General features: G+C 43.2%; 1 protein-coding gene across 10 annotated transcripts in view; it reads right to left on the bottom strand.

Moving 5' to 3' along the window:
* Positions 1-6,773: 6,773 nt before the first annotated feature.
* Positions 6,774-13,335, bottom strand: part of esrrb (estrogen-related receptor beta) — a 47,620-nt gene continuing 41,058 nt past the window's right edge. For all 10 annotated transcript variants that reach the window (XM_074661585.1, XM_074661587.1, XM_074661586.1 and 7 more), the window contains 2 exons: positions 12,920-13,189; positions 6,774-9,957 (listed from right to left, as the gene is read on the bottom strand). In XM_074661585.1, the coding sequence (XP_074517686.1) occupies positions 9,713-9,957; positions 12,920-13,189 (515 nt within the window). In that variant the 3' untranslated portion in view covers positions 6,774-9,712. The remainder of the gene's footprint in view (positions 9,958-12,919; positions 13,190-13,335) is intronic.

Here is a 13,335-nt window from a genome sequence, read left to right as displayed (position 1 = left end):
ATTGAGCAAATCACAGCCATTCAAACGCAGCCATATGCAGTGTTTCTCAGCGCTGCTGGGAACGAGAGACAAGCTATAGAAGACACACACGCATATATACACACACCGGGTGTCCTTATTGGGATTTCTAAAATAATCCATCGTCTGACCGTGCTCATTGACAGTGTTAATTCCACTGAAAAGTGTCCTAAAATACCTGCCGATATGTGAGCTTTTACTGCACAAAGACAATAGGGAGAGTCCTGCAGCTGCACGCTGATGGTATTGACGCTTGTCAGGCATCGACAGAGGCAACCTTTGTGTCTGGCGTGGACTGACAATGTGAGAGGCTCTTTGGGGTGGCTGCATTTTGCTACTACAAAGGGAGATGACCGGACACTGAAATGCATAAATTTGTATGATTGTGTAAGATAAAAAAAATGTATCTGAGAGTTGTCGTGTGTGGTGACGCATATCAAAGGGCTGGAAAGCAGATGTGATTTGTGTATAGTTTCTTATGGAGTCAATATGTGTGTACGCGTGTTTGTGATTGAGTGCAAGGTCAAAGGGACACAGGGGAGAGACGAGAGGAAGGGGGGGGCGGTGGCGAACTAAGAGGGGGGTTGCTACTGTGCCCAAGGCCATACCCACACAGACGGACACCATATTGAAATTAGCAAATGGACTGCATAGTGTCGCTTGCTGCCCCATTTGCGGCCCCCTTCTTCTCCGGGTGATATACAGATGCACCCAGTGATGGGACATCACCGCTTCAAAGGGGCAACGAGGTGGGGACGGGTGGGGGTAACCTCCCCCCCGTCCTAAAACGAAATGGGTCGACTCTTATTTATTTACAGCATGTTTTGCACTCATCCCATAACACTGTAAATTACCTGCATGGTCAAGGCTCCTTTCTCAGAGAGGAGAGAGAAAAGGACATAAAACATGTGATCTATACGATATTTAATTCAGGAATCACATATGATCTGTCAATTTCCATATATCACGCTTTATGAGTCATATTTTAAATACAAAATCACGTTTATGAATATAAATGTGTGAATTACGAGCGGTCATATGTGTTATATGATGTACAATATGTCTATAGGCCCCAGACAGGAGTGTCTTGCCAATATTTATGAGATTTCTGCAGTCCATCTCGTAAGAGGATAAGGGGACGGGCGATTTGCTCACCGGGGTCTTAGGTGGTTGATCACGGATCTATTTCTCACATGGCGTGCAGTCTCATCACGCTGTTGACTGTTTGACTCCCTGTTCATCTCCTTCTGAGATGCAAATGGCACAAAAATGGAAACATGGATGATGATGCAGAGCGTTTTATGACCTGAAAGACTTCATGTAATTTATTGTGATAAAACATGTTGGGAGTTTGGTTTGTTTGATACAAGAAAGCCTGACACTTACTTGAACTTAATTATACGGCAAAGCAGGTAGCAATGGAGACAGTACTCTCTATGTGAGTGTGTGTGTGTGTGTGTGTGTGTGTGTGCAGAGAGAATTCCATCAGAGGGAACCCTCTCGGGACCAGACCTGGTCTCTAGCTGAAAGAAGGCAGGGGCCTCCTCCATTATGGCAAACAAGTGCATTTGCTTTAAGGCCAGTGGAGATTTCTAACCTTTGCTTGACATGCCGAAAAGGTCAGGCCCATCCGTGGCCTCCCTCCGGAGTTGAGCCTGACCATTTCCTCGCTGCTCCTTTGGACCCCGGGAAATCCTGGGATCCGCGGCACCAACTCGCTGTTATTATAGTGAAGATAGTCGGCAAATGACACGCGACAAAGTTTGTCTTTCTGCCAATAATTTTGAAGTTTTGGTCAGGATATTTTGCAACTTAATACATGAAGGATGAATTACGACACTAAACCCAATATGTATGTTTGGTGGGGCTGTGTATTGGCAAGAATTTGGCATTACAATTCTTATGATACAGTGGTTATGATTCAATATATTGCGATTTTTTCAAATCTCATTTTAAGAAAACTGTCAATAGTGTAAAGAACACACCACCATATGCATATAATCTGAGTTAAAAAAAGTATTTCTTTTATACAATCAGAACAGTGGGTCATGCATTTGCATTTATCACAGTTCCTGTAACATCCAACATGATAGCACTACTTTGAGAGGACACATACACTGAGAGGGTGCATGTTTTGCAAATTAATTAAAGTATTGAATGAGTTAATCTCTGCATGTAAACTGTTAATAAAAAAGCTATGGTGTTTTTGAGAATCAATACAATATCACAAAACACAATATCGCCATACTCTATATTTCTGATATTTTCTTACACCCCTAATATTCGGTGGGAAATGAATAGTGTAAAATAACAAATCGATAAATATAAGAAATATGTTTTAATTTTTTTTAAATTCCAAACATGACCATAGAATAGGAACAATCCCACCTTTACACTCGGATGAAGCAAATGTCTTAATATGATTCAAAGCGCAGGCCCGACCCTCGGTAATAACGGGGTAATTGTGTTAAACGCCTGTGAAGTGAGCACACACAGCAGCCCGTGTGAGTTTTTCTCCATTTGATGGACGTATCCATGCTTATCAATGTTCCTTATCTCCCTTCATTATTTCCAAACCAGTGGTTAAATTGGAAAAGCCCATAAGAACGCGTGAATACATGGCAGAGGCAATAAAACAGTAGGGAAGAAGAGCCCCCTCCCCACATCCCACAACAGTGTTTTCCTTGGGCGGAGGGAGATACATTCAGCAGATAGTTGGAAATATTTCTGCTCCCCTCCCCCCCACAGCTTCATATCAGTGAGCAGCACAGATAAAGATACAGTTGGGCAAATAAATCTCAAATGAAGGAAGAAAAGCCTTCACATGCAGTTATCTTGCGAGTGTGTGTGCAGTGTGTGTATACAGTTTATTACCTGCCCGCTCTCTCTTGTGTTCCTACAATGTCCAAGTGTTAGGGAACAAGTGATTTTAGCTAAAAGCAGTATTTTCTCTGCGGCGCAGGAGGGTCAGTGTGGTCTCATCCTAACAGGCATCCTGTGTGGCAGCGCCCCGGTGGTGCGCTTCGCTCTGTATCCTTTGGGACTTGTTCTCGGGGGATTTTTGTGGGTTCGCTTAATTTCTTATCAGCTGAAACAGTGAAGCTTTTTTCACGCAGCTCCTTCTGAAGAAGAACCACAATTTGGCCCAGAAACTTTCTTTTCTTTTGCTCCACATTTTTGTTTGACACCTGCAGAAGATTGATCTTAGATAAAGCAAACGGGTGTTTAAACTGCACTTATGCCAAAAGTCTCACCTTTCACTGTATGATTGCATGATAAAAAAATGTAACCAGAGTAATTTGACAAACTGGGACATAGGTCCGCCAGGTTTTTTAGGACAGCGGCGCAGCCATGCATTAAGTGGCGAGCAGTGCAGGCGTGTAACCTGATAAATGCACTTAAAACGGCGAAGATGGACAATGAGAGGGCGAAATCTCAGATGGCCCCGGCCTGTGTGCCTGCTAGGCACTTTGACAGCCTATTGATCAGCCAAAGAGAGTCTTGGGCAGGGTCAGAGGTGTTAGGATGCACGGCTCAGATACTGCTAGTGGGACAGGTACAGGACAGCACTAACCAGGATCTATTAGGAAATAGATCTACTCTTGAGCCAGTTGCATTGTCCTTTTTGTTGAAGATCAGACGGGTTGTTGACTGCTGGCACTCGCAGTTTCCTCTGTTGGAGATTGGTGAGATTTCTCCTCCAATATAATACACAACAACAATATAGCAATCCGTCTGTTGTTTGAAATTGATGTGACGTAACGTTTCTGTCTGGGACATTGATAGCCCACGGTTGTGAAAATGCCCAGCTCCTGTTATTGAATAGTAATAGGCTTGTCGGCCGGTGCCTCCAATTTCACAAATGGAGCAATAAATACACATAACAGAATCAGTGGAACAATAAGAATACCCATAAAGGCTGGTTGTGCCTCAAAAACAAGGAGGAGAGCGCGGGGAGGGGATGGGAGGAGGGAGGAGGGGTCAAAAGAAAATTTGACAAAGGAAAGAGATGAAAAGTGTGTGTGTGTGTGTGTGTGTGTGTGTGAGAGAGAGAGAGAGATGGTGGCCCACTCTTCATTTCTGTGCCACAAGCTCTCCTGGGCATTTGCGTGCTCCGTTTTCAACCTAAGTGTAATTTGAGCCCTGGGTTGATACAAAGTGTATGCAGCAGCTCTGTTCAAACCCAATCACTCACCCTGACGTGTAATCCTTTCCCTCACCATCATCAACGTTGCTTTGGGAATAATGAAACACACTTAAGCAATACACAGCAGTCATACAGCTGCGAGCGGGGCCGCATCTTGATGAGATGCCTCGTAACTCTAATGAAAGGTGTTTTGACCTGTCAATGGAGGTAAATGATTGCCTTGCTACTGTATCTGTGGGAAACTTATTGACGGCCATATCTGGTCCAACCGGGACGATTTGCATGAGAAACGAGAAGCACATTGCTTTTAAAAACACTGCACCCGGCAACCGTGCTCTACATTTTATTTGCGTGGGGCCTCCAGATCTCCTTTTTCTTTTCCTCTCATCCTCAAGTCATCCCGTCTTGTGACGCCGTTGTTTCCACGAAGAGGATTATTACAATTAATTGGTTAGCAAGACATTATTTCAAAAAGGGAAATTGGCTCTTATAATTATATAGAGAAGGGAATACTTTAACTCCCTGGAATATCAGCTTCCTGAAATAATGGAGCTACAGCCCCTCGCATCCCCCCCACCTCCATCAGCGTTAGCGTGTCTGTCTGCCTGTTTCCTGTGACGGATCCATTTTCAACAGCTCCTGGCCCTGCAGTGGCTGCGGTTGATGGCTGGATGGATGGTTGGGTGGCCTGCGTGGATCTTCGACTGGCTTGCCTCGCTTACCGCCACCCGTCTGTGGTCTGCTGGGAGCTCTGGTCTGCTCTTTGTTCTGTCCCATCGCTGAACTCCCAGTCAGTCAATGTGTGTGTGTGTGTGTGTGTGTGAGACTGGCTATAGTAGAATGGGTAAACACACTGAGCAGAGGGCAGGGTTAGAGTAAGGGTTGCTCTACTGGGTGAATGACTAAGTAGAAACACTATACTGTGGTAAACACAGTAAAGAGCAGATGTGTGTAGTACAATAGTTGTTTCTCTTACAATAATTATTGTTTTTTTTTAGTTCGAGGGATGGAAATATCGATCTGATGGTTGGTTCATTAACTTGATTCTGATTGAAATTTGGTCCGTTTTAATCAAACTCTGCTGCGGTTTGTTTGGGCAGTTGTGAACGCAGTAGTTGTACTGTGGTACGGACCAAAACAACCGGTCCAAGGCTGCTTTTGTTGAGATGAACACAGGTAAACGACAGGTTAACATGAGTGGGAGAGGACTGACCTGGACTTCTGCAGAAGACCAATGTTTGCGAGAGAACATAAAGAATATGATCAATAAAGTCTACAAAAATATTGACATTTATAAAATCATTGGAGATAAACTGGAGGAGAAGTGATTCGTACCACAGTAGATCAGTGCCGAGTCAAAATGAAAAAACTTCGACAGTTTCCGAGTTCCCGATCCCCTTTATAGAAGTTGCAGCTCTTGAGACGAAAAAGATAGTCATTCCTTCGTATATGCCCCTCTGCAAATAATTTTTTTATTTGGACCACTTTAAATTTGTGCACTGTGAAACCGAACCAGACTAAATAGAAAACGAACCAAAAGTATCAATTTCACTCTGATTCGGACCAGCCAAACGGAGTATGGCTTGTGAAAACGCCCTTAAAGACCATTAGATGGATTGGCAGGAGATTTGTACAGTGATTCATGGTCCCCAGATGATGTATCAAAATGACTTTTCCTGTAGCACCACCAGTAGGTAACAAATGTTCACATATCCTGTGAAATATCTCAACATCTAACAGAAATATTGGTGCAAACCTTTTGTACAGACATTCATGGTTCCCAGATGTATCTAAATGACTTGGTGATCCCTTGACTTTTTCTCTACCGCTACTATGTGGTTGACATTTTTTGTTTTTAGTGATATGTCTTAAAGCTATTCGATGGATTGCCAGGAAGTTTGGTTGGCTACACACATTCATGTTCCCCTCAGGATGAATTGTTCCTTGAGCACTTTCATCATGTCATCATTTCAATTTGTCCAATACTTTGGTTTATAACCAAATACCTGCAAAACTAATAGCGTTCCCATTAGCATCAGCTGTGTTTTATGCTCAATAGCAAATATTAGCATGTTGAACATTATACCTACTAAACGTCTCTCTAAACAGATTCTGCATGCACATGTACAATCTGTAGACAACGAGACACGATTTTAGCATCGGAAGCGTTCTGGTTTCCGTATGTAGTTCGAGTAGTATTGACCAATCACGTTTGAGCATTGCAAGCTTTGGTTGAATACAGGTAAACAGTGCATATGGAGAGCAAAAGAGGCGGAACGCATTGGCCGAAATGCAGTCTGGGAACCCACCGGCTATTGTCTGACGATGATTTCGCTTTTTATTGGTTTAAAATTAGCTTGTAAACTGGCTACTTGTGGAACAATCTGGTCGTACACGTCGTCTCTCAACTCGCCGACGGGTTTCGAGATTGATTGTCAGCATATTAGCATTGTCATTGTGTTAGCAGCTATTATCTTGTTTAAAAGCTGTTACCTTAAACATCATTGGCTTGTACTGGTTGAAAATGATCTATAAAACTGTTCTTCTTAGTAATTTGCACTTCAACAGATTTTTAGTTCGAACACAAAATAATCACAGAGTTCAGGTAGTATTTAATTCATTGATCCTTTACCTTTTTGAAAATCAAAACGTAAAAGTTACACAGATATTGGTGATTCAACGATCAGAGATATCAATGTACACCATTGCCAAATGATATATTTCACACCATAAATACTCATAGCACAGAAGCAGGAAATCAGTTACCTGCCCCCGTCCGCAATTTATCATCAAGGGACCAATTCTGACACATTGATGTTCATAAAAACACATACCCGCTTAGTAACCAAAATGGGGCGTCACACCCACTGATGGCCAAGTCGTGTGGTCAACGTGAAGCATGCTTTACTTTTACAAACAGATCTATGAAGAATGAGTGGGAAGAGAAGATCGGTAACTACAATTACAAATATTTTGGCAGGAGCACTGAGGGAGAGAAACAGTTTTTTTGATAAAAACATGGATGGCTCAGGTATGTCACAGACGTGTGAGGATGATAAAGAGCAGAACATGTTGAATCAGAGAAATATTGACAATGTGATAATGAGGTAGTAGTCAGCAGGGCGCTGCATACTTTATTTTCAATGGTATTTCGGCAACCTACTTTATTGACGCTGATATATTTACACACTTAGACACAGCTTGTAATGTAAGACATGTTCTCTTTTACAGTGCCATATTGCAAGGTAAAAAGAAAAAAAAGGGAGATGACAGGACTCCCGTTATTACGATTCTTATGGCTGATCATCTTGGGCCACTACAAAATTCTAGTTGTAAAGATTTTCTGCAAAAGTTTTCATTTATGCTGCACTTTTATTGAAACAAGCACAAAAGTTTGTTTTTTTTTAATCAGTGGAGCAAATCAAATATAGTTCTTCTGCTATACAGGATACATGTTTCTGATTAGAGGGATTTAGAATATGTCACTTGATAGCGTACAAATTCTCCCAAATCCAAGTAAAAGCATGCTTTTAGCATGGTTCCAGTCAGAATTGGTCCCTGTTGCATTGCACAACAGTGAAATAGCACAAGTTCTATCGTCACCCTCTACAGTGGAGCTTGTTAACTGGACAGCGGCTAGTTCAAGTTGGGGGTGATTGGGTGCTGGAGTGGGTGGTCGTCCCTCCGGTACGTGGCCAATCAGGCTGCTGTATAAAAGGCATGCCGGCCGCTGGATCAGTGCTAGCCATTGATATCGCAAGCATGGCGGCAACTCTACCCTGCTGCAATGTCAGGGATTCCTTTGATCACAGTATCATATTATTGTGACAGCGCCACAATTTATCACATCACATAAAATCCTTCAGTAGTATAAGCGTTCACGTCCAACATGTTCTCCCTCACATGGAGACGAGCGGCTCTGCTGGACTGGACAGTATTACTCCCAACCAGCGTAATGGTAGCTAAACACAGGGAGAAGGGAGCCCGAGATCTCTCTCTCCCACCACAGATCACTGTTTCTTGCATAGCTATTCACATGCTTGGACATCCCGAGATCTCCTCGCGGATGCCTGCCTGCCTTCGGTGGGAAGGGTGTTACTCTGCACTGGCCACTGTGTCAACATGAGGTCAAGAAGAAGTGTTCCACGTGTACTCCTGGAGGGAGGCCGCGCAGACAACAACCTCCCGCTGGGTTAAAAATAAACCCAGTGTGAAGTGCCACCACTCCCGCTCTGCACCTGCCATTTACCTCTGTTTGGTCGAAGCTCTATAAATGCAGGCACGGCTATTAAAAGACGGGAGGTGTCTAAAATGGTGAGAGCAGATGCTGGGCACCTTGCTCCCTGTGTGTGGGATGACTCTGCCACGGGCTTAAAGGGGCCCAAAATAGAGCGGCTGACATATGGGCCTCTGATTGTTTGAACAAGGAATCTCCTGGACTTCTGCCACTCAGCATAAATCCTTTGATACCGCCACGGCAAACGCGCTGATCATCTTTCACCTAGCCCCGAATCAGGTCATCTATTTGCATGCCAAGTGGCAATTTCCATGGGCTTAAATCAACGACCAAATTTGGAGTTCAATGGGTTACATGAAACAGCACCGACACAAACCACCACAAGGAGAGGAGGGACACTAGTGTGCAGCAGCGGTGCAGCGGTGTGTCCCACTGGTGGGACTGGGATACACAGGCATGGTCTTCTAGCAACAGCAGCATTGAAAAGCACATGAAAGATTCCCCACAGCTCCCTTTTATTGCTGAGTTACTACAGAATAAGACAACTGACTACTTGTACCTGCCTATGCTAGTTTGGTTAAACATGGGACCAGCAAGTCTTCCAGTCTGAGACAGATCCACAAAGATCACACGGCTTACTGCTCTTGAGAGGTATATCCAAGGACATTTAAACTGATAAAGAGTTCACATTTAGGTAACAATTTTAGTTCATTTTTTTTCCAGGAGGAGAACAAGAGAAAATGGCCACCAAGTTCACCAGACTTTGAACTGTACACTCAGTCTTCCATTAATAAATATATACACGTCCTGGTCAAGTCCAGGAAAAAAAACACAGCTGTGAGACAAGTGAGTCTGTTTATGGTTGTTGACACCTCTGCTGTCTTCAGAACAAATTTTAAGGAACTTTTAGTTCTCTGAAAAAAAAAAGAAACCTCTTTATCTTGTTATCAAGAACTGGCAACTACTTATTCTGAAGATGCTGAGGGGCAGAGGGGGTCCTTCTTCATATACAGCACTGACAATTAACAAAAACCAAAAAAAATTATTACTGTACATAGTATTTCTTATATATTTTAAATTAATCTGCATCATTTTTATATTTATACTAATAACCAAGTTTTGCATTTCTTTTTTAATTAGTGTCCCAGGAGGAGGAGGATGAGGAGCGAGAGAGGTCAGTCTCTCTCTTGCCTATAGCACAGTCAGTGGGGGTCTCCTTCTCCTGAGTACCCGCCGCCTTGGTTCAAGTCACTTTCTGTATCGCTAACGCAGCCCTCCGCCATCGCCGTGGCCGATCCGCCACCCTCCGATCAGACCTTGGCCTCCAGCATCTCCAGGAACAGTTTGTGCATGGGCACCTTTCCCTGCACCTTGATGCTGTAAAAGTGCTGCACCGCCTTGGTGGCCGTCTGCCGCAGCAGAGGCAGGGTCATGAGCAGCTTGCCCGCCCGCCGCGGGTCCTCCTGGTGCTGGCCGCTCTCGAAGTCCTGCAGGGCCTCGTGGAGAGCGTCCTGAAGCTTCTGGACCGCCTCCATGTCCTCTATGTGCATGGAGTCTGATGAGAGCAGAGAAAGGAGTGTGAAGATTGATGGATTTTCAATTTTTGACAAGAAGGAAAAAAGTAACTTGTAAGAAATGTAGTTTGAGACAGCGGTAATATAACAGGAGCGATGGGAAATGGAATTTTCTAAAACTAAATTTAATCTCATGATTGATCTTTACCGCTCTGTCACTAGCAGTAAGGCAGGGAACACATTATCAGTATAACTCACACCCTGACAAGATAAAGAATACATCATAAAAAAGAAAAAAACATCTGCTTTATTTCATTTATTTATTTATTTAGTCTTTGGAGGACCGGGTGGGATATTCATACGGCCCTTGACCAGCGAGACTGAAAATCAATGTTATCCTCCAGCAACAATGGCATGAATAGCACCCAATCTCTTCTGAGCGAGTACACATTAAACACCTCACTGTTCCAAAGGACAGATTGTTTACGAACAAAAAAACAAGGAAAAGAAAGGGGCTCCATTAGAGAATTGGACGCCATAAACAAGCCTGAGATGAATCCAACACTTCCTTTCAATTAATTTTCTTCCTTCTCCCCTCGAGGGAGTTTCTGACCATCAGAGTGGAGGGAAAACAAATACTAAAGGCTTTATTTGATAAAAGCAGTCATCTAAGTATAGCAGTTAAAACTGGCAAACTTAAATTTCCCTTTAAATGTTTAGTGTTATTTGTCTATATTCAAAAAATGTCTTTCTATATTGTACCGAGCAAAAACGGTGCCTCTCTGAGCTCCAGTCAGCCCAGATCTCTCCCACCTCCAGGCCAGTTTTAGAGCGGTCTACAGTTTCAGTCTGGCTTCTCTCCGGTGTTCTTCGCTCCTATAACGTTTCGCTACACTGCCACCGTTTTTTACTGTACATCATGTTACAGCACTCCCCTCTCATTCTCGCCTCTCTTTCTATCCCCTAGCCTCTCTCTCAGGGACAGTCCGGGGTCGCGGTTCCTCTCACTGGTTAACCGGTGTCTGGCACTCCGGCGGCGGCATGTCATTGGCTGCCTGACTCGTCTCACCTTGGCGCTGCATATTTTACCGCACGGGACAATAAAAGGCAAAACAGATTTCAGACTTCGCCCCAAATTCATTGACTGGAACAACTGTATTCCCAAGACCTTGAGACATTTCTCACCCTGACGGTTTTCAAATCCACAGTGGTGAAATGAAGTAGGTCGTTTTGTAAAGTGAATGTGAGAGGGGGGAGGGAGGTGAGAGGGAGGGACGATGGAAGAACAAAAGGCAAAAAAGAAAAAAAAAGGGATGTGGTGTGACATAATTATCTCTTGTTCTTTTCACAGAGGCTGGATTCACAACCTAACAAGCTGCATTTTCACAAATCAAACTCGTATTTTCTTCCATTTTTCACGCTTGCAAACACGTTTTAGCAATAAACCTGATTTGAACCTGCTGTAATTGAATGTTTTGCAGCGAGGGGAAAAAAATAAGAGGAGAAAATAAAGAGAGAGATGGAGACATCTCAACAGATGGGCGGGAAAAGAGGGCAGGAGACGGCGAGCATGTAGTCCTTGGAGGAGGGGTAGACTTAAAAAAACAACTTTGAAGAAACAATTTCCTCGCAATCCATCAGTGAGCCCACGTCGATCCGATTGATAAACTGCTAATTACAAAATCAATCGCTATGAATTTTCACAGCTGTCAGACCGAGGGGGCTCCCGGGAGAGCGATCTCCCAGAGACCTTGTTCTAACACTCCGGACACCCTCCTCCTCCTCGACCCCCATCTCTCCTCTCCTCCCCACCAAAGCTCTGTTGTCTGAAAGCAAAGCCCCACCATCAGCATTTTCATTTTTCAGCCCCGGACAAAACAAGGGAAAGCGGCCCAGTGACCCAGGCGTGCATTGATCAGAGCTGGGACGGGTCCTGCCTCCTCAAAAGGAGCCTGTCAATAGCGGCGTGCCGTCTACGCGTCGGAACAAACGAGGCCCATCACTCCCTGATACTCATTCCATTCGACTTAACACATTTTATTGACAGCCCCTGTGCTCCTAATGAAATGCTAAATTTATCTCCCGTGGCTGCTGTGCCCTGCAGCTACTGTTATGGAGATGGAGAACGAGAGGGGAGAGCTGAAGAAATACCACAACATGGAAGGTGTTCAATTAAAAAAAAAGCAGCTCACTCCTCCATCCCTCTTTCCCATATACTGCCCTTATCCTCTCTCCATCTCTCCATCTCACGCTCCAAACTAAAGGTTACACCGGAAAACTCCGGAAAAACTCAGAAATGTCATTTCTGAAACTGTGTCAGACGATACCGTACTGTTCCTGAATATTACACTGTCTGAAAGGGACATAATCGGAGTGAGTAATACACTTGAACGGTACAACTTAAGTGTATTCTTCATATATTGTGTGCATATTAATTTGTTATTTCACTAGAATAAAAATGCTAAAAGCTTTACTTATCGTTAGTCAAAAGTGCCATTTACTTTTGTTTTTATTTATTGTGAAAAAAAATCTACAAAATTTGTTATATTTCACCTAATGCAATCATGCTTTTACAACATTTATTAGAATAACTGAGTGGGAATATTCAGATGTTTTCTTTAAAAAAATTAAATTAAATCATGAAAATAAAAGGGATAATATCAAGCAAACCAATGACTGCTTTGGGACAGGTTTGTTCCTTTGAAAGTAACTCTAAATTATAAATGTTTAAAAAATATTAATTTTAATTATTTATTTAATAATTAATTTATTAAATTTATTTAATTATTTATTAGAGCAATTATTATAAAATTATTAACACAATTGTTTTGATGTTTAAATACTTTTCACAACAATGAAAGTGTTTTATAAATTTAAATAAATAAATAATTTAACTTTTTTTTTATCAAGGCTTTTCTCCCATGCACATAAAACTCGCCTCAATGGAAAACCATGACACCTGAATGTTATTTATGATGCGTCGGTGTGCCGGAGACTCCTCACCTGAGTTGGCGAGCGCGATGGCCTTGAGGGTGACGAACTCCTCCTTCTCCACTTTGAGCTTCTTGTATTTGCGGACCAGCTGCAGGATGGAGACGTAGAGGTCGAGCAGGCCCGTCAGCCGCGAGTGCTCCTCGTCCATGATGTAGTCCTCGGCGTACACCAACTCGTCCTCGTACGGCAGCGAGCGGAACACGATGCTGAGGATGAGGATCTCCATCCAGGCGCTCTGCAGTAAACTCATCTGGTCTCCCAGAGAGAGAGAGGAAAAGCCTGGAGGGATAGAGGAAGGGAAACTTTGAGGATCAAACATGCATATTTGGGCCTCTTCCATGATTCAGCCATCTTTCATTAGAGAGCTTTAAAAAGTAAAAGAAAGTATTTTAAAGTGAAAGAACAGACGGCACTTTGACTCAATC

This window comes from Sebastes fasciatus, chromosome 15 (assembly GCF_043250625.1).
Source record: "Sebastes fasciatus isolate fSebFas1 chromosome 15, fSebFas1.pri, whole genome shotgun sequence".
Classification (NCBI taxonomy): Eukaryota; Metazoa; Chordata; class Actinopteri; order Perciformes; family Sebastidae; genus Sebastes; species Sebastes fasciatus.
This window is presented reverse-complemented; position numbering and strand designations above follow the sequence as displayed.